Source organism: Podarcis cretensis (assembly GCF_951804945.1).
Source record: "Podarcis cretensis genome assembly, chromosome: 17".
NCBI classification, from domain to species: Eukaryota; Metazoa; Chordata; class Lepidosauria; order Squamata; family Lacertidae; genus Podarcis; species Podarcis cretensis.
In genome coordinates, this window is record NC_137187.1 from 28,500,046 (window position 1) to 28,521,551 (window position 21,506).

General features: G+C 41.0%; 1 protein-coding gene across 7 annotated transcripts in view; it reads right to left on the reverse strand.

The window, feature by feature from the left end:
• The window catches only part of MLLT3 (MLLT3 super elongation complex subunit), a 146,398-nt gene that overhangs the window by 35,233 nt on the left and 89,659 nt on the right, over positions 1-21,506 (reverse strand). For all 7 annotated transcript variants that reach the window (XM_079959448.1, XM_079959446.1, XM_079959447.1 and 4 more), the window contains 4 exons: positions 18,868-18,950; positions 14,884-15,027; positions 11,268-11,387; positions 7,559-8,170 (listed from right to left, as the gene is read on the reverse strand). In XM_079959448.1, coding sequence (XP_079815574.1) covers positions 7,559-8,170; positions 11,268-11,387; positions 14,884-15,027; positions 18,868-18,950 — 959 coding nt within the window. The remainder of the gene's footprint in view (positions 1-7,558; positions 8,171-11,267; positions 11,388-14,883; positions 15,028-18,867; positions 18,951-21,506) is intronic.

The following is a 21,506-nucleotide window of genomic DNA, read 5'->3' on the forward strand; positions in this document are numbered from 1 at the left end:
GGTTAATATCTGGATTGCTGCTGAGATTAATGCTTAACATCCTCAAACGACAAGGATATCTTTTAAAATATATATCTCAATGTAACCATGTGCATAGTTTAGATAAAAGTAGGAAAACATTTGAGATTTGTTTTTGCCAGGAAACATACACAAGGAAAATCTTAAATATCTAGAGTAATAGTGTGGTAGTGCAACTGAACTCAAGATTTGTGGTATCTAGACATAATGGACAGAGGTTATTGATTAGATGAGCATGCTAGTATCCATACCTGCAGGTAATTTGCTTCTGGGTTATATTAACTATTAGGTAAAGGGACCCTGATCATTAGGTCCAGTCATGACCAACTCTGGGGTTGCGCCGCTCATCTCGCTTTACTGGCCGAGGGAGCCAGCGTACAGCTTCCGGGTCATGTGGCCAGCATGACTAAGTCGCTTCTGGCGAACCAGAGCAGCGCACAGAAACGCCGTTTACCTTCCCGCTGGAGTGGTACCTATTTATCTACTTGCACTTTGACGTGCTTTTGAACTGCTAGGTTGGCAGGAGCAGAGACTGAGCAATGGGAGCTCACCCCATCGCAGGGATTCAAACCACCGACCTTCTGATCGGCAAGTCCTAGGCTCTGTGGTTTAGCCCACAGCGCCGCCCGCATCCCATATATTAACTATTACATTTCTGCTAATTAAAAGCATGTTTACATTCCCACGTAGGATAAAGGCAGCATATTCCACGATACGCAGTTAAAAGTCACTCAATGTTTCTACTCAGCAGAGAGTGACAGCCGCATCTGGAAACTGCGGCAACACCAGTCCATTTCAGAATTACCACTGAACGGCCGTGCCTTTACTATCCGAAGCAGCAAAAAAGTCGGCAGCAGTTTTCTATACCCAACCATTGAAAAATGTTGCTATTGGGAAGTTCAGTTCTCATCTAAAAAGAAATGCAACGTCGTTTTTCTTACAACCTGTAAAGCTATTTCGGCTGCATCAATATCCTCAACATGCTTGTTGATTAACCATTTCTCTAAATGTCAGTGTTTTGGCTAAAACTTTCATAAAGAAACTGTAGCTTGTCTGTGCTTACAAATGGTTTGCCTCCAAGATCTCTGTGTGGGTGAGCATCAGACGCATTTCAAAGCGTGGAACGGAAACATCCTTTAGCCCTAGTTGTAACTGAGTTAGGGCCATGGTATAAAAATGAAGGGAGGCAATTTCAGCCACATCCTTTCTGTGTTTTACAACCTTTGCCCCACACTAAGAGAAACAGTCGTTAAAGACCCACCTTAGAAATAAAACGAAAGACCACCTTCTGTCTGCAAGTAGCTTTCATCATGGGAAAACCTAATCATGGTTCCTCTAGCAAGCTATTTATTGCTTGGCTCCAGACAGTATAAACTGTCTATGAATGAGGCTGCAAGGGAGTTAAAATTTACTCAGCTTTTGAGCACCCTGAGAAATCCCACCAGATTTCTAGCAACATATTTATTCTCAACAACTCCTTTATGCGATGGGATAATTTTAATTTACCTCATCTGGCCGAGAGGTGCCATTAAAAAACAAATTCTGCTGAAATGTAGCCTGTCTCTGCAGCACAAGTTTTAATCAGCATTTTACCCTGGTCAGAGCGGCAAAGAAAATTGCCGGGTGCATAACCTTTAGCATAATTTTTAGATGTTTAGTGTTAAAAAAGAGTAGCGTCTGAATCTTCTCTCTAAAAATATTTAATTTTAAAAGGGCAAGTCATACGTAACTTCTATAAGTCTCTTTAAAGCAACATTAGAAAGTTATTTCTTGAAAATAAAAATCAAGAGCAGTAAAAGTGATCTAGAAGTATCCTTTATCTTAAAAACAAAATATTTCTGCTGTTAACAAGGCCATGTAGCTCATAAGTCTTCAAACACCTAGGATGCAACCCCACACCCCCTTACTTGTGAGCAACCCCCAAAGAACACAATGAGACTTGTTTCTGAATACACATGTATAAGGACTGCGTTGTAAATCTATTAATTACTTTATCTTTTCCTAGCACCATACGTGCCTCCAGATCAGAATCAGACCACCACAGTTATGCCCACCAGCCTTTCAGCCCCTCAGAAGGGTCAACCACAAATAAGAAAATAAAAAAAAAAATACCATGCCTTCAATTCTTTCGTTTTAAAACTTTGAAGGTGCTCTGAATTAAATCCCCTGGGCCTATTTGTCTGCAATTTGGCAGGTTTGATCTGCTCTGGAAGGGCTCATGTGTCTGTAAATTTCTTCCACTTTGCCCAAAATGTGAAAACACACACACACATATATGTATATCTTGCCAATTTAAATAAGCCCAGGGCAGGAAAAACAGTAGTGCAATTTTATTATCTGAAAACACCTAAAAGCAATTCCAACGCAGAGGAATTTGGGGAAAGATCTGTACTTTAAAAAGGGTTGTAGGAAGACAAATGTCTTCAGTAAGTGCTGAAAAGATAGCAGACACTTTTCCTCTCTAATATTTAATGGGAGGAGATTCCAAAGCATTGGGACCATACCACTAAAGGCCCAATTCCTAGACTGTGCGTAATGAACCACATAAGAAGATGGTACCTGCAGGAGTTCCTCACCTTAGCTGGATATATCAACTGGATATATACAGGATGAGACAATCTTTCAGGTATCCTGGTTCCAAGCTATACAGGACTTTATAAACCCAAACTAGCACCTTGAACTTAGCCTGGTATGGTGAATAATAATTATTATTAATAATAATTTTATTGTTTATACCCCACCCATCTGGCTGGGTTACCTCAGGCACACTGGGCGGCTTCCGACACACACAAATACATAATAAAATATCAAAAATATCAAGAACTTCCTGATACAGGAAGATGTCTTCTAAAAGTTGTATAGTTTGGTTGTTTCTTTTTCTTTTTCTTTTTTGCAAAGAATAGCATACAGTGGTACCTCGGGTCACATACGCTTCAGGTTACAGACTCCGCTAACCCAGAATGTTAAGAACTTTGCTTCAGGATGAGAACAGAAATCATGCTCCGGCGGCGCAGCAGCAGCAGGAGGCCCCATTAGCTAAAGTGGTGCTTCAGGTTAAGAACAGTTTCAGCTTAAGAACAGACCTCCGGAACGAATTAAGTTCTTAACCCGAGGTACCACTGTATTATATATTTTATCTATTGAATAATTTTGAAGAGAAATATAAAAGAGCACACCCCACTTTCAAGATGCCGTTAAAATGTGCTGAGTGATGTTTCTAAATATAAAAAGCTATAGAAGTTTATTTTGTCCTGGGCTGCTCAACAGGGCAGTTTATTTGTCTAATTCATAGCCTGCTTTGAATCTGGTCTTCCCAGGATCTTATGCTCACTTTTCTGGGAGTAAGGCTCCCATCTTTAATCCCATTCACCTGGGGATAAATCCTACAGAATTTGAGTGGGTGGTTAGGATTGTGCTGCAAATCAATGGGATTTATTTTTGAACAGATATAGGATTATGTAAATCTCTCTCCCCCTCTAATCCTACTTTGTAAAGCAATTAAAAACTATTCTGCAATGACCAGCTGATTTTGACAATAAACTACTATATGTGGTGCACGTATTTTTATACCTTCAGGGTTGGCAAGATTTTTGCTTTGTTGTAAAACATCAGGACAATTAAAGCAAGAGGAGGAATGCCTTTCTGGCTTTGCGCAGGCTTCTTTTTCTTTACATGAATGTCTGTTTTTTAACGGGAATGGAATTATATATTTATATCTTGCATTTCCTGCCAGGAACTCAGGGCTGTGTGCATTGTCTTCCGTTTACCCCTTTTTACCGTTTTAACAGTCCAATAAATTAACCTAGGCAACCTCCAAGGGCCTTCTGGCGGTTTCCTCATTGCGAGAAGTGAAGGTACAGGGAACCAGGCAGAGGGCCTTCTCGGTGGTGACACCTGCCTCCCGTCAGATGTCAAGGAGCTTCCCAATATTCCAAAATACCTGAAGGAGCGTCTCCACCCCCATCGTTCAACCCAAACACAGAGATCCAGCACCGAGGGCCTTCTGGCGGTTCCCTCACTGTGAGAAGTGAAGGCACAGGGAACCAGGCAGAGGGTGGCACCCGCCCTGTGGAACGCCCTCCCAGCAGATGCCAAGGAGATGAAGAACTATATGACTCTTCTAAAAAGACTTTTCAGGTGTCTTCTAAATCTGAAGTTAGCCCTATATAGGGAAGCTTTTAGTGTTCAACTGTTTACTATGGTTTTATAAATTGCTGGAAGTGGCTGGGGCAACCCAGTCAGATGGGTAGCATGAAGAAGAAGAAGAAAGAAGAAAGAAGAAAGAAGAAAGAAGAAAGAAGAAAGAAGAAAGAAGAAGAAGAAGAAGAAGAAGTTGTTCTGTGGGGGTATACTGGGCCAGGAAATCTTGTTGGCTTTGTTGCTGTGCCCATTTCGCATATATCACCAAACAAGATTTGAGTGTCCTTCAATTTCTATGTAAATCAGCCTTTTGGACAATTAGAACTTTTCACTGAACTGGAAGCTTATTTTAAAATGTCGATATTCTACCTGTCACTCAGACAACCAAGGTAGCTTGCAACAAATACAGTCGTACCTCGGGTTACAGGCGCTTCAGGTTGCGGTTTTTTGGGTTACGGACCGCCGAAACCCGGAAGTACCGGAACGGGTTACTTCCGGGTTTTGGCAGTCGCGCATGCGCAGGAGCGCTAAAACACGCTTTGCTCATGCGCAAAAGCACCGAATCACAACCTGTGCGTGCGCAGACGCGCCACTGCGTGTTACGAATGCTGCGGGTTGCGAACGTGCATCCCGCACGGATCACATTCGCAACCTGAACATCCACTGTACTACATAAAAGCAGCACTAATCCAAAAAAATGAGCATCACCATGTCAAATTCAAACAGGACTCCTCACATACACCAGCTGGGAACAACCATGTCAGCACAGCTATCTGAATACCAGTGAATAATGGAGCCAAACGAGCCTGTTGGGAAAGGGAATTCCAGAGCCTAGGAGCAATAGGAGAGAGGTCCTCCAGACAAGCTATTTATCCTTTATCCACCATGCGTGCACAAAGCTTACACAGAGGTTAGATTATAGCCACTCATTACTGAACATTTGTTCCAGTTTGTTTGTGATGTTACATGAACATGATCAATTGTTCTGATCTCCTTGTGGGATGCTTATATGTTTTCCTGTTGGTCATTTGTTCATCCCACACTTTCCAGTTGTGTTGCTAGGGCAGCAGAGTACTTTAATACACTGTAATTGCACAAACCTAAATTTCCTGCAGGGATGCGGGTGGCGCTGTGGGTTAAACCACAGAGCCTAGGACTTGCTGATCAGAAGGTCGGCGGTTCGAATCCCCACGACAGGGTGAGCTCCCGTTGCTCGGTCCCTGCTCCTGCCAACCTAGCAGTTCAAAAGCACGTCAAAGTGCAAGTAGATAAATAGGTACCACTCCAGCGGAAAGGTAAACAGCATTTCCATGTGCTGCTCTAGTTTGCTGGAAGCGGCTTAGTCATGCTGGCCACATGAACCGGAAGCTGTACGCCGGCTCCCTCGGCCAATAAAGCGAGATGAGTGCTGCAACCCCAGAGTTGGTCATGACTGGACCTAATGGTCAGGGGTCCCTTTACCTTTACCTTTAAATTTTCTGTGCTTCAATCCCTTCTACAAAGTAAGTACCGAAAGTCCGCTTGAAGCACTCTGGAGATTCAGAAAGTGCTATATAACTTCTAAATATTACAAGTATCAACTTTTTAAAAAGCAACAACCAGGAAAATCATCTAGTGCAACAAGCATAGAAAAAAAAAAATCACCTAGTCTACTTTCCTAATGCAAAGACCCACCAACCCCACAAAGACTACACATTACACACCAAATTACACTTTCATAAGCAAAAAAAGAGACAGCACAGGAGTTCACCACAGAACTTTTTTGTAGAGCAAATAGTTTGGATGACTAAAGTAGGCAAGCAAACTTACAGAACTCAAGTCGGGCGAGATAAAGGCTTTTGATTCTCCCAGAATATTCATGATAGAGGTTAATAGGTCTGAGGTGCAGGCTACAATCCTCAGTTGGCAACTCACTAAATATAATCATCTCCTTTCTGTCATAAAGAACACCTTACAACCCTGAAGTCTATGAAATGTATTCCTCTACTAGACAGCCATCTGTTCAGAGATTCGTGCTAAAGTACATGTGACACTTAAAATATATTCTGCTGCTTACATTCATTTCACACTATCAAGTATCTAAGAGCCAATTCATATTTCCCACACAAGCATGAACTTCAGAAGTATGAATCCCAACACATTGCTGAATTTTACTTTGTGATGTAATGCAAATTCAACACTCATTAATACTAGCACCAAATGATGACTTATTAGTCAGAGCAGCTTAAGCCCACAGTGTCAACTGGACCATAGCTGTCAACTGACAGATTTGAAAATAAGGGACCAGCAGCCTCAAAAATAAGGGATCAGTAGCCAAAATAAGGGATTATCCAGGCATAGGTATGTTCAACTTCTGAGCCCCTCCGAGCCAAAGGCAGAAAGCCCAGCCAGCAGCCAAACGAAGCCTCAAGGAAAACCACCATCACCTCTCCGCTGGGAAGCGCTGAGCAAAGGCAAGTCCCCAGGCAACGCAGCTGATTTAATCAGCACAAGACATGCAAGCTCCACCCCCCCAGTCGTTCTTATACTCCGTATTGGGTGAGCAATGCAGCCAAGCAACACAGCTGGAGCCTCCCTCTTCCCTGGCCGGCAGGGAGGGAGAGGAGCTGCTTCCTTTGAAACCCGGGAAATTTAAGGGACATCATCAATAAGGGACAGCAGCGGGACATGGCGCTGGTATAAGGGACTGTCCCACCAAATAAGGGACGCTTGACAGCTATGAACTGGACACACAATACTGTTCCATACCATATGCATATTCATCTTTAAGTTACCAAGCTGAGATAAGTGATGAACACACTTCTATGAATGGGCCTTGGAGGGACCCCTAGCAATTAATGATATCTTAAGCATCCGTGGGCAAGCAATTAGCATCTTGGCTAAGAACGAGCCGTTGCAATCATATACAAACTTACACATCTCTTTCCCATTCAAAGCCGATTTTCAATGTATTATCCCTTTGCATGCATCAATTGGTATATGCTATAACATGTCTGCCCACAAGAAAAAAATAATCATAAAACCCAATCTGTTTCCTGGCAGCGAGAAGCAATCACATTGAACGGCCTCCGTTAACGCACATTTCTGCAGCATTATTAATAAAGCAACAACAAACTGATGCAACTCCCGAGAGGGTCAAAAATGAAATCAGCCAAAGCATCTGCAAATGAAAGTGTGCCTACAGCCAATTTCCATGGTTTTGAATAACGAAACAGAACCTGCAAGCACACGGCGCTGTTCAACTAAAACTGCACAGAGTAGACCCAATTAAATTAATGGACCTACCCCTTCTCTGAGTAAAACTTAGTTTGATACCACCTATTATGTACATCCTTTTTTCTATCTTTTTTTTTTAAAGGGATAAACTGAGGAAGGGATAATAGCCATATAAAAGCCTTACTTCAGATTTCGAGGACATGTTCTCCTCCATGTCGGAATCGTTAGGATCTACAATATCATCAAAAGGGGGTAATGTGGTCTTCTTCTTTTCCAGTGTCTCGCTTTCCATTTTGACTTTCCCAATCTTAAACTGAGATTTATCCTTTGTCTGTTTTCTGTCCGTCGTGGAACAAGTAAGTATCAGTGGGGGAGCACTGGAAAAACTCTTAAATAAAGCCTCTGAGCCACTTTTCCTCTTCTTTTTGGCTGCAAGATCCTCAGAATCCATCCCCGGAGGCCTTTTCGTGGGGGCTTTCTTCTCTTGTTGCTGTCCACCTGCTATGGTAAGGATGTTGTTTTCGGATTTTGGCTCCTTTGACATGGGTTTGGGTTCCTTGAAGGCCATTTTAGGAACAATTTTTTCATCCTTTAGTGGTTTGTTTTCTTTGGGTTTTTTGGAGGACTCTTTGGAAGATTTGTTATGTTCCCTGGAAGGTTCTTTGAAGGCACTTTTATGTTCTTTCGAGTCTTTAGAAGGTTTCTCCTTGTGCTCCTTAGTTAATTTATGGGGCTTTGAAAAACTGTTGTTGCTGCTGCTGCTGCTGCTGCAAGTGCTTATAATCTTACTTGGGTCCTGCAACAATGGAAACCACAAAGTTAACTTTTAATAATAATAATAGTAATTATTATTCTTTTATTATTTATCTGTTGCTCATCTGCCTGGGTTGCCATGCGGCCCCCAACAAAATATTAAAAACAAAATAAAATATGAATCATTAAAAACTTCCCTGAACAGGGCTGCCTTCAGATGTCTTCTAAAAGTCAAATAGTTGCTTATCTGTTTGACATCTGGTGGGAGGGTGTTCCATAGAAAGGAATTTTTGTCTTTGTATTTATCTACAAAGTATTGTATTGTATTGTATTGTATTGTATTGTATTGTATTGTATTGTATTGTATTGTATTGTATTGTATTACTACTGCTTACCACTATGTGAGGGAAAATACTACGAACAGCAAAATAGATATTTAAACAACAACAACAACACTGTTTTATCTAACAGATTGGTGTTGTTAAATCATAAAGTAGCAAATAGGAACCCAGCACTCCTTAAATGGAATGTTTTATTTTAAGTTTTAGTTAACCTGCTAGATACCCCCCAAAGTGAAAGTTAGGAGGGTTTTCCTCTTATTGCCAAACATTTTTAAAAGGCAAAATCTAGCATGAAGTATACTGAATTCCTTTGAAACCAATGAATTAGAATACAGCTCTGAATCTTTAATCCTATTGCTAAAATTGTGCACTTAAACTACGTGACCAGATATGACATAATCTGTCATATTTGTGGGGTGTCTACTGGAATGAATCCTATAGATGGCGTAACACATACACATAAGACCAATTCGAGGGAATTGACCCTCTTTGCAACCTCGTGATTGTTGTTCATGAGATCCTCGTGCAAGTCGAATGGACAATCCATTGCATTCAATCACCATAGCCACGCAGATAAAGTCACGGAAGAATTCGAGTAACTCGTGCATGTGTGCAAGATATTATATAATGAAAAGTTAATTCTTGGTTTGCTTTCTTCATCAACTACTTGCAGAGCCAACCATGAGAAAAAGTGATGGGCCATGCAACACACTGACAATACACCTCCCAGGATCCAAAGAAACCATCGCATGTAAATGGTCTGCCAATTCTCTCTTCCAGTTGCAGCTGAAATCTAGCTTCTCCTGTTTTTAAGCAATGCTTTTGGGGAACGCATGACAAGAATGGGGGTGTCTGAGATAAGGCTGGATCCCAGCTTGGAAAAAAGTTGGCCAGCATTAGATATGAACAGTTCAAATTATGATCCGAACAGTTCAAATATCCGTACTAACATGCAATCTTACGATAAATTGACTTCACCACACTTAGTGTAACCTTTTAGGAATAAAGCAGATGACTCCAATTACGACATAGTTTTTTTAAAAAAATAAATTTGAAAAAGCAATTAAATGCAACACATTTTAATGCAAAAATGACCACTAACAAAAAGCAGCTTACAAATTTTCTTGGCTTTTAAGTTATATACTGACGATGGCATTCTTCTATTGTATTGCCTGCCATTTCTAGCTTTGCCTCTTCACAAAACAGGCAACAGTTTAAGTTTAACACACAAAACACCCAGTGTGCGTTCCTCAAGCATGGATACATGCAATAGCTAGTTGGAAAACTTTTACTTCAGGAAGCCTACCAAGACAATTTATTTTTGCTATCTGGTGTTTGTTTAAAGTTTTGCTGATTTCTTTCAGTTTTTGTTGGTAGTTTTATCATGTGCACCCCACAGAGAGTTTTCTGATGAAGCATGTTTATTCCTTCCTGACAAATAAATAAATAAATAGTTTGCCATAATGCTAAATCGCTGCTAGCCATCTGCATTTCACATAGATTTAGAAAATAGCTGAAGCCAGTAGAGCAGGAGGCTCTTAATCTCAAGGTTGTGGGTTTAAACCCCACCCTGAGCAAAAGATTCCTGAGTGGCAGGAGGTTGGACTACATGATCCTCGAGGTCCCTCCCAACTCTACAATTCTATGAAAATACTCTTAACAATTTATCCTACTGGAAGTTAAAACGGTCTTGGCTACACAAAACACCCAAGAATTAAAATATGTGCAGAAATGCTCTTAAAAGTGAAGATAGTTATAATTAGGGGCTTAGCTCCCCGTAGTAGTAAAATCACAAGCTCCCCAGAACACAGTTGACATTCAGCTTTCCTTGGCATTTTATCTAACCTGATTTCTGCTGCTGAAAAGTGGTTTGGAACTTTGTTTAATCCGCAAGAAAGAAGGGCCTTTTCGCTGCCTAGGTTCAATTCTATTCCTTCTAACCTCCTTTGGGGTAGGTTTGTGGGTTTGGCAGAAGGAGATAGGATCTGCCCATGTGAGGCCCACCTGGTGGAAACTCTAGCTCACACGGCCCTTAACTGTAAAATGTATGATGATCTCCACCAACAATTTCTAGACCATCTATGTGTTCCAACATGGAAATCAGAGGTTATGCACTTCTTATTACAGGGGAGAGACCAGGAGCTTACCAAGACAGTAGTTAAGTTCCTCTATTTGATTTTTTGTCGCCGAAGTATGCTACAGGATCCTGCCCTTGCTCGACACCCTCAGAGATGAGGCGGATTGCCCGCTCCTTCTGCCCTTTGGCGGGTGACTGTGCTGTTGGGGTGGCGACAAGATTGCACTGCCCTATCTATTTTAAATGTATTCTGAATGTTCTTATGTGATGCCAATAAAGGCTACTTGAATTAAACTTTGCCTGGTCCTTATTGAGAAATGGGAGGAAACTCGTATACATTTTATTACCAGACTTTCGTGGATGAATGAAAACGCATTTTGATGACTGCATTGTTCAGTTTCTAATGTATGTTACTCTTTAGGTTAGGGTATAAGGTGCAAAAAACTATGTTCATATTTTCACATTTAACATCTGCTAAAAAAAATGGCCATTTAATGCACATAGGTTGAAGGCACATAATTCACCTCACTTTGAAAGGCAAATAAATGGAAGAAAATCTGAAATGTTCAAGGGTGATAAATATATTCTAGAACTATGACTGGTCATTCAGTCACCTGATTTAAGTATTGCTCTGAACTTGTCACTTGCTTCTTGGCCACACAGCTTTCAAAACCCTCAACCAATGCACATCCCAAATTCTGTTATCCTCCTATGCCTCTCACCTTCGGCCCATGAGATGATTTCTTCTTCACTTCAGAGAAAGACAGGGAATTACTGGGAAGGTTCAGGAGGTGAAGACTCTGTCCTGAAGCAGCTGAGGTCCCATCTGACATTACCATGATCTATTTTAAAATGGAAGCATTAGTAACATTTATAAAACAGCTGAGGATCTAAAGCAAAGTTCTTGGAAGTGGGCACTCAAATCAAACTCTGGTTTCTGCCGTCGGCGTACATTATTGACATCAATTTTAGTATAATTTGGAGTTCACCATCAATGGAAAGGACAGACTGACTGAAAAAAAAAATCCATATTAAAAATGCTGTTAGAAGAGCCCAGAGAAGCATAACTGATGTATGCCGTATTTTTCGCTCCATAAGATGCACCTGACAATAAGACGCACCTAGTTTTTAGAGGAGGAAAACAAGAAAAAAAATATTCTGAACCAAACAGTGGGTGTGTGATTTTTGTTGTTCATGCTGTGGCCACAGACATGATATGTGATTTGACAGTGAGTTTGGGGTAGCCAATGCAAAAATCCTGAGGATCCATGTGGATCCGTGCTTTGTAACCATGTTTTTGCACCATTGCGGCCCCACAAAACAGTGGATATGTGTTTTTTTTCGTGCAGGCTGTAGCCATGGACATGCTATGTGATCTGATGGTGAATTTGGGGTGACCCAATGCAAAAATCCTTAGGATCCATGGGCTTTTACCTTCCCCCTCCCAGGCAGCCTCCTTTATCGCTAGCCTCCCTTATCTGCCTCCCAATCGTTTGCCAATCAGCTGTTGCCTTCCCTCTTGTTTGCCTTAGTGTCTTTTCCTTAACTGGAGCTGTTTTTGCTCCTCCCATTTCTTCTAATTTCTCTCCTCATTGCTTGTTTAAGTATTCCTGTCTCCTCTCCTTGCAAGTTCGCTGTCTTTACCCCCCCCCCCCCGGGCAGCCTCCTTTACCCGCAGCCTTATCTCCCTCCCGATCGCTTGGCGATCAGCGGCTTTGTTTCAACACCCACTTCCCTCTTTCTAAAAAAAGAAGGAAAAAAGAAAAAAGCAGGATCTGCTTTTTGCCTCTGGGCAATTCAGCTCCAGGGACCACGCATTCGCTCCATAAGACGCACAGACATTTCCCCTTACTTTTTAGGAGGAAAAAAGTGCATCTTATGGAGCGAAAAATACGGTGTGTGTGTGTGTTATTAATGAACACATACGGAACACATACTAATTCTAGCCATTTGGCTTTGAGATGCCTCTTCCAGCTTGCTTCCCTATAGTCATGCAAAAAGAGAAAATGCTTGATGATGTTTTCTAGCTAAAAAATCAGCCTGCTCCTTCTCCCTAGCATAGGGGTCTGCAACCTTTAAGACAAAAAGAGCCACTTGGACCCGTTTCCGAAGGAAAAAAAACTGGGAGCCACAAAACTCGTCATTATAAAAATAACTTTTTTGTCACCTTTTTTATTATTTCTTTGTTTGACCCCTCAGAATTACTCCTCCTCATAGAAATAAACGTCAAATTAACAAGTTACCTTTTTGTGTGTGTGTGTTCTTCACTCCCCTTCAAAACAGTGACCAGTGTACATGCCCCCTTTCAATGCAGTGACCAGCTTACATGCCCCTTACAATGTAGCGGGCGGGCGGGAAGGTGACGTTGGGATGGTGCGTGACTAACGCAAGCACCGCCCCCATGCGACGTCACAGCCAGTACAGCACCCGCCACAGTGGGGAGTGTCGGGGCGCACAATGCGCCTCCTCCCCTTGCTAGTATCCACCCCGGAGCCTCAGCAAAGGTGTAAAAGAGCCACATGCGGCTCCAGAGCCGCAGGTTGCAGACCCCTGCCCTAACACCTTCTCTCAATACTACACAAGGTGCTAGCAAGGTTATAAGTAGCAACTACTACTGTTCAGGCTTTAGGGCTGATTCGAGATTGCAGTTCATTCGATTTCTGTTGCCCGTTTTAGTCATTAAGCTGGCTAATAAGCAGTCCAGTAAAATGACAGTGGAATAGATAGCTACGGTGATGCCGCAGCTGGGAACTTTTTGCACCTCAAGTATTCCTGGAGGAATCTAGGTCATGAACTTATCACCTAGCCTACTGCTGGAAACTAGATTTAAGTACTGAGCATCTATGCACTCCAATAATATATGAAATCTAGATTCCAGAGTTGTGGTTCTGCTATGCTGGCCATGTTAGGGGGGAGCAAAAAAAATCCTAACATCTAAGGAACTAATCCTTTTGCGCTTTGTGTAAATTAAATGTATAACGATAGTCAATTTAACTTTCTTTCAGTAAGTTTGAAAATGCAAGCAAAAACAAAAAACAGCAAATTTTACTCTCCTGGGGCAAGAAATCCTGCTACTTGCTGGAAGTAAAAGAAATAAACGTGAAGCCATTTTCATAATTTTTGGTTCTACAAGAAGCTAAATTATGAAATAGCTCTACAAGTGGGGGCACCTGAGAGAGCTCCTTTCCCAGTAGCCACCGACCTTGTTCTGGATAAGAAAACACACCACCAATGTTCTTAACCCACGACACAGGCTGATGTGGAAAGAGAATGCTTTCAGGTGCTATGTAGGGTTGTAAAAAGAAAAACACTTTGAAATGTACTCGGAAACAGACCCGCAACCAGCCCAGTCCATTTAAGCACTGAATAATATGCTTCCTGGGACGCGGGTGGCGCTGTGGGTTAAACCACAGAGAGCCTAGGACTTGCCGATCAGAAGGTCGGCGGTTCGAGGTGAGCTCCTGTTCTTCAGTCCCTGCTCCTGCCAACCTAGCAGTTCGAAGGCACATCAAAGTGCAAGTAGATAAATAGGTACCGCTCCAGCGGGAAGGTAAACGGCGTTTCCGTGCACTGCTCTGATTCGCCAGAAGCGGCTTGGTCATGCTGGCCACATGACCCGGAAGCTGTACACCGGCTCCCTCGGCCAGTAAAGCCAGATGAGTGCCACAACCCCAGAGTCGGCCACGACTGGACCTAATGATCAGGGGTGCCTTTACCTTTTTTAATATGCTTCCTACATCCTGTCTCTGGTTACTGACTTCTCAGAGAACCTAGCAGCCTTTTTTTTTAAAAAAAAGAAACTGGAGTTTCTGGGCATTACAGAAATCAACCTCTGGATGTTACCAAAGTAAGGGTGACTGTGGCAAGTCTAGAAAAGGCCACAGCTAATAGAAGGCTTTTTACCAATCTTGGGCTTCTGGCGACAAAGCTCAATCTGGAATCAGCCGCAAACTGAACAGGATCTTGTAGGAACAGTGCAGTCCTGTCTGCAACAGTGTAAACACAGTCTCACTGATTTTGGATCTTAAACTGGCCAAGCATTTTCAGAATTACTGTCTTACTTTATGGATATGAAATGCATGAATTGGTTCTACATTAGCTTCAAGCTGATAGGCCCGTAAGTAGTAGTTTGATCTTGTGACTGTCTGCGGGGCTGAATGTTGCACATTCCGTACTTATTTTTGCGGGGTTCAGGTCACTGGTGCAAAAAACATGTCTTTGCCACTCAAAAGCATTCTGGGCTGGGGGTGAGAAATCAAAATCTGCAATGCCAAGACTACCAAGGATTGTGCATACAGTCTCCTTCATACGGTTTCTGGACATACAGACGAGACTTACCCCTCCTGCTTTCAGCAACTTTCTTCTGAACTCTTCCGTTGGGTTATTGAATGTGAGCTTTTCGCAGCGAAGATGATTTACAGGTGGGTGGCCTTCCAAATGAAGGAATAGGTCATAGTCAAAGCGGACTTTCTTCGGTTCTTCCTACGGGTTAGAAAACAGTCAACTATAGACAAACAAAATGGACACCACACGACGTGCTTGCTTTTACGCCAGTTGTTACCGCTGATTCATTTCTTCATCTGTCGTGAAATGCAACATTACATTCATTAAGATCTAAAGATTACCTTAAGTGGAATCTTTAAAACTGATGCTTACAAGGCCTAGGGCTTCCAGCTTGAGTCATCGCTTGAGAATGACTTCCAGGAAAAAGTTCCCCCAGAGCTGTTCTCTTCAAAGTGGGTAAAATAAACAGAAGTTTCATGGCTGAAAAGTCTATCCTGGAGTAACTCTTCTTCATCCTAAACTAAGCTCCTCTCACCCCAAACTTAGCATCAAGTTATTCTCCAACAAGGAAATAAAAGTTTATTAAACCAAACTACTGTTTCTGTAGCATTCATCTAGAATTTAGGAACTGGCTTCCAAATCAGATGGGTAGACATGTCAGTGCCCAATTCACAAATCATTTCTCCCCCCAAAATGAGTTTAAGTTTATGCTAAGTTATTGTCAGTTATTCATACAGTATGTTCTAAGTACTATTTTTTAACCCCAGGGGTTCATTATTTTAACAAACTGTCAGGGATGCCCTTGGCAAATGTTCAGAGGCCACAGATTGTTCCAAATGCAACTAGAAGCACACTGCTGCCAAGTTGATACTGATCCTCTATAGTGTTCCAAGAACATTTCAAAGTGTTAAAAAGTATATAGTGTTAAAAAGGCCTGGTGTATCTGGAGATGAGGATATAACTTTGCTCTCATCTTCTTTCCTAAGACTCACTGCAATTATTAAGATCAATCAAGAATCCCTAACGACGATATAAAAGCTGCAATTTCTCTTTTTTACTTAGCAACACATGCATTTTCTGTCAGCATTTAACCACATTAACTGCTTAAAGTCTTTGATTAAAGAAAAGGACAAAATTGAAGCTGGGGGGGGGGGAGAAATAAGTACCGTATTTTTTGCTCTATAAGACTCACTTTATCCCTCCTAAAAAGTAAGGGGAAATGTGTGTGCGTCTTATGGAGTGAATGCAGGCTGCGCAGCTATCCCAGAAGCCAGAACAGCAAGAGGGATTGCTGCTTTCACTGCGCAGCGATCCCTCTTGCTGTTCTGGCTTCTGAGATTCAGAATATTTTTTTTCTGGTTTTCCTCCTCCAAAAACTAGGTGCGTCTTGTGGTCTGGTGCGTCTTATAGAGCGAAAAATACGGTATATATGAGATTATAAAAATAAAAACCCAATATTACCAGGAGGCTGGTGCTTCCATTTAAAAAACAACAATAGGGAATCAAGGCTGAAATGTAGTGACTTCCCTTTTTTAAAAATAATAATAATAATATTTTGAAATATAGTGACTTCCCCAAAGTCTGGAATCTATGCCCAAATCCTGCATTACTGACTAGTGAAGTGCAATCCTAAATGTTAATTCTCCTAGAATCTCTGCTGAAGGGGAATACAGAAAATGTGGAAAAAACCCTAATTACATAGAATTTGCAGCCCCAAATCAAGTTATGTTTCATTCCTCAACAGTAAAAAAGATGGAGGCAAAGGATGCTGCAATAATGACCAGTGAACAATTTCAAACAACATTGTTCCTCTCTGTGAGTGGCAAGCTCAGATCTCCACGTAATGGTTTTAGGTGACTAGACTTAAAACATGATTTCCGATCCACTGAGAATGTTGTGGAAATTTTTTGTTCATTCTACTTCATGGAAAAAAACAATGCTACACAATATATACAGTTTAATGGTTCGTTGTACCCGAGCTTTAGCAAAGATAGGTAAAGCATTTAAAGAAGGACCCATATTTAAGTAGTTCTTCTAACAAAAGCAACCAACTTCTCACACACCAGGCCATCACATTGCAATTTGTAGTATCAGGGAAAGGAATCAAATGACTGCCCTGTTGTAAATATAGTATAAAATTTCTTAGAAGGCCAGGGCAGGCCAATTGCTGTACAAGGAAGGATAGCTCCTCAGGTAAGATAAAAATGCAGAGCCTTTCCTGCCTCTATGCCCTAGATTTTTACAATTTAAGTTGCCAAATAATGGAAGCTTTGACAGACACATCCACAAATGGAAACCTCATTTTCCAAGCAAAATTTGAGGACACATATAACTTCTTTCGAAGCAGGTTCTTCAGAGAAGAACAGCATTTCAAGGTCAGGTTCAGTGTCACAACCAAAATAACACTGCCGTCCAACAGCTATGGGGGGTTATCTTGAGGAATCAACAGTTCACTCACGAAAGACAGATTTTTCCCGGAACGCAAAGCTACACACGCTGGAAAACAGCTACCCCTAATAATGTTCTATAACATCAAGAAAAACCATTAGCAGACTAGATCAGTTTGACGTTTAGGGAAGAACAAGACTCCATGCTTTTATAGATAAGAATGAAATAATTCGATTTGGGGGAAAGTAATTATTTTTTCCACTCTGTATGAAGCCCAAACTTCCACAATGCCCTGGAACAAACACTGAACGCCACATTTAGTGAAGAAATTGTGCACTTGTGTACAACTGCCTTTGTGTATTCCAAGAGAATTCTGCTACGGTTCTTGGTCAAAGTCACCAGTTACTGGCAGGGATTTGTTTGCAAATCCTAATGCAATCATCATAATCATCATCTTGACAAGTAAGAAGAACTTAACAAAGAGAAAACAGTTCATTTTAGTCGCATAGCTAATTCACGAACATTCATTGTTTTCCAATGGCTGCAATAATCTAGGCTAAAATGTACTCTCTCTGCATGTGGTAGCAGAACTTCAAACCCTCCATTCTCTTTAAGCTATGTTACATCTTCCTGAATTCTTAAACTTATATGCAGCATAGCTACCTGAGCAAACACTTTCAAACTAATATCCTTTTTTTAAAAAAAAAAAAAAAACACAGACAGAGAGAAAACACATGCGAGCAGGTCTTGTAAATCTCATAAGTACCATTCTGACCCTACAAACCCACTATTCTTTAATTTCGTTTTATGTAAAGGAAATGCAAAAGCCAAGTGAACTAATTTAGAGATGCCCAGCACTGTAAAAAGCAAGTAAAATGGAAATCAAATTTCTAACAGGATGTATGCTTTTGCGTTGCACAGAGGTATTGAAGAAGCAGGGTTGGTCATTTTGTCTGGTTAAGCAGTCAGATACTTAAAGCATTAGTTCCAACTGTAAAAAAGAGATAATTGCGCTAATTACAAACACCCGAATTAGATAACTGTTGTTGTGAAATATTAACACTTCCAATTGTTTAGATTGAACAAAGTTACACAGATGAAAGAGACCGAATATTTCTTTTGCTTTCGTTCTAATATCCCAGGAAAAGTCTAAGCAATGACAAGTTGTTGTTGTTGTTGTTGTTGTTGTTGTTGTTGTTGTTGTTGTTGTTTTAAAAAGCACAAATAGCACATATATCACAGTAAGAAGTGAGCTCTGAACTTGATTGTAGTTATCGGGGCAGGAAAGGGGTGCTTGCTCCTAAATTATATGAAGATAGGACAGTCCCATAGCTTCCACTAGCTGGGGGGCAAGGGGGCCTCGCTCCTCCCTTTGCTATCAGGGAAATTCATGATTAAATTTAAAAGATGGAAATAACTACCTAAACATGATAATTACTGGCTTAATGATATTAACTGTGATCAAACAGAAGGCAAGCACCTAATCAACCAGCCATGCACAAAAGTTAAGCTACTCTCATGCCTTCTAGAACTAAGAGCACTTCAATTTTTTTTTGGCAAGAATACTTTAAACCAACGTTTCTTTAGCTATTTTCAAAGGAAAAAAAATCTAGATATATGGTGAGAAATTGAAAGAACAGTATTACACACCTTGTTCTTGAAGTAAACCTCTATTGGCAAAATGAAACCAGCATACCCAGATTCCTCAACTTTGTACGGTGGGTCTTTGCAAACTGGGGGGGGAAGAGAGAGAGAGAGAAAAAGATTTTGAGTCTTTACAATCTGCGTAATAATTCTATATATGAAGCCATTCAAACTGCCTGAGAAAAATGCTCCTTAGTTTTTAAACGATTCGGGGAAATGTTAACATTTCATAACATGATTCCTTCCTTCCGTCTCTCTCCTGATTCAAGAAAGGGGAGGGCTCACCCAAATATTTGAACTCAGTCAATGGAAAAACACTGGCTACTGGATATCTTTAACTGATCAGCTTTTTGTTATTCAGTATTCTTTTTAATAATAAAAAAGTACTCCCAAACTTTATAATCATTTACAGATAAACCTGCAAAGTTCATTCAAAGCTCTTGAGATCTTTTGCTTAATATTATTATCCTGTACAATTGATGTATTTAAAAGCCAATCACTTTGTGGTCAGCTCCCCAAATTTAAAGTTAACAGACTTGGCTGGTGATCTGCTACAGTCATACCTCAGATAGTGAACGCTGCTGGTTGTACGTTTTCGGGTTACGGACCTCGCTGAACCTGGAAGAACCGGAATGGGTTACTTCCGGGTTTCGCCGCTCGCGCATGAGCAATAAATCACACTTTGCACATACGCAGAAGCGCCGAATCGCATCACACACATGCGCAGACGCAGTGCTGAGGGTTGCGAACGTAACCTCCTGCACGGATCACGTTTGCAACCCGAGGTTCCACTGTATTTCTTCCTCCTTGGTCTCATATACTCAAAAAGGTAACTGTATCCCCGTACCAAATTTAAGAAATTGTAAGCTCCTCAGTGCAGGGAGCTGTCCTCTTGTACTCTAATCTGACTTTGCACACTGATGGAACCATATAAACAAGCAAAGTAAAAGGCTATTTGCTATGCCCTGGATGAGTCCTTGAATTAAATCAGAATTAAATCGAATTATTACAGATTAACATGACAAGACTGTGAAATCACACACCAATATCATTAGTTGCGCCTGCACAGGGGCGGCTTCCAGCACACTTGTAAACAATTAATTGCTTGCTTACTTATGGCTAGTAAGAACTGGTTCAAGCAACCAGCAAGCGTATTTCGACAAAAGCCTTGCCCCCTTTTTGGTTGCATTTGACTGAAAATCTATACGTAAGATGGGGTAGAAAGCTTTTTGTGGGGCGGAAACTTTTGGACTGTTTGCAAGCGAAAATGCGTTCCTTTATCCATTGGAATGGATGCAAATCCAGACCTCTAATGCAGTGTTTCCCAACCTTGTGCCTCCAGCTGTTTTTGGACTACAATTCCCACCATCCCTTGCCACTGGTCTTGCTAGTCAGGGATGATGGGAGTTGTAGTTCAAAAACAGCTGGAGGCACAAGGTTGGGAAACACTGCTCTAATGGATGTCTCTCTGAATCAGTCAGAACAGTGTTAGGAACTCAGATCTACAGTGAAACCTCGGTTTAAGAACAGCCGTGTTTATGAACTATTCAGTTTACGAACTCCACAAAACTGGAAGTAGTGTCCCGGTTTGCGAACCTCGGTCTACGAACAGAAGCTGAATGGTGGAAGGGCACCGGCGGCGGGAGGCCTCATTAGGGAAAGCGCACCTCGGTTTAAGTACCGTTTCGGTTTAAGAACAGACTTCCGGAATGGATTAAGTTCGTAAACTGAGGTACCACTGTATAAGCCAGGTGCCAAATGGCTTCTTAAACCAAGGTTACAATCGCCAAAATGGAATGTCTAGTTGCCATTTTAGGGCAAGATGGCTCCAGTGTCTTATTTTTCAAATGATGAACTGAGTGATTCTGAGTTAACCATCTGACAATCTTGAGCTGGGTTAAGAGCTTTCGGAACACTGGAAAAGGTACTATGATGCCTATATGGTGGAACTGTTTAAACATCAAACAATTTTGGGAAACAATAGATAACGAAATGAAAAAAATGTTCAGATATTCATTTAGGAAAGCACCAGAAGGTTTTCTATTGGGAATAGTACCCAGAAGTCTAAAGGAAGAAGACAAGACATTATATTTATACGCAACAGTAGCCGCAAGGCTATTGATTGTGAAAAAATGGAAAAGTGGTATTATACCAACAAAAACAAGTGCCTTGCCAAATTATTGGAGTATTACAATATATCCAAAACAATGGGAGAAATTGGAAGGATCTCAAAAGAGAAGATAGACAGGGACTGGAAGGCGTTTAAAGGATTCTTGCAAAACCATATTGAAAAATCAGAACTCCTATTAGAATAAACAAGTTCCGTTTTAAATACTGAAATATGAAATAAGATGGATAACAATGTGTAATAGAAAAAGAAGCATGAAATTAGGTTAAAGGTGTGTGAAAGAAAGCAATAGAAATGGAAAGAAATTGCAATTGAGTAGATTGGAAGTCTAACACAAAGGTGGGGTGAGGGGTGGTGGATGGTGACGGGAAAAGGAATTATCTGTGGGACTGAGTGTAGGTATGTTTGAACATTTTTAAGGATTGTATGAAATGTATGTTTGTATGCTTGTATATTTGCAATATGTGTGTATTAATGCTGAAATATTTTAATAATAAAAACTTTTCCAAAAAAAAAA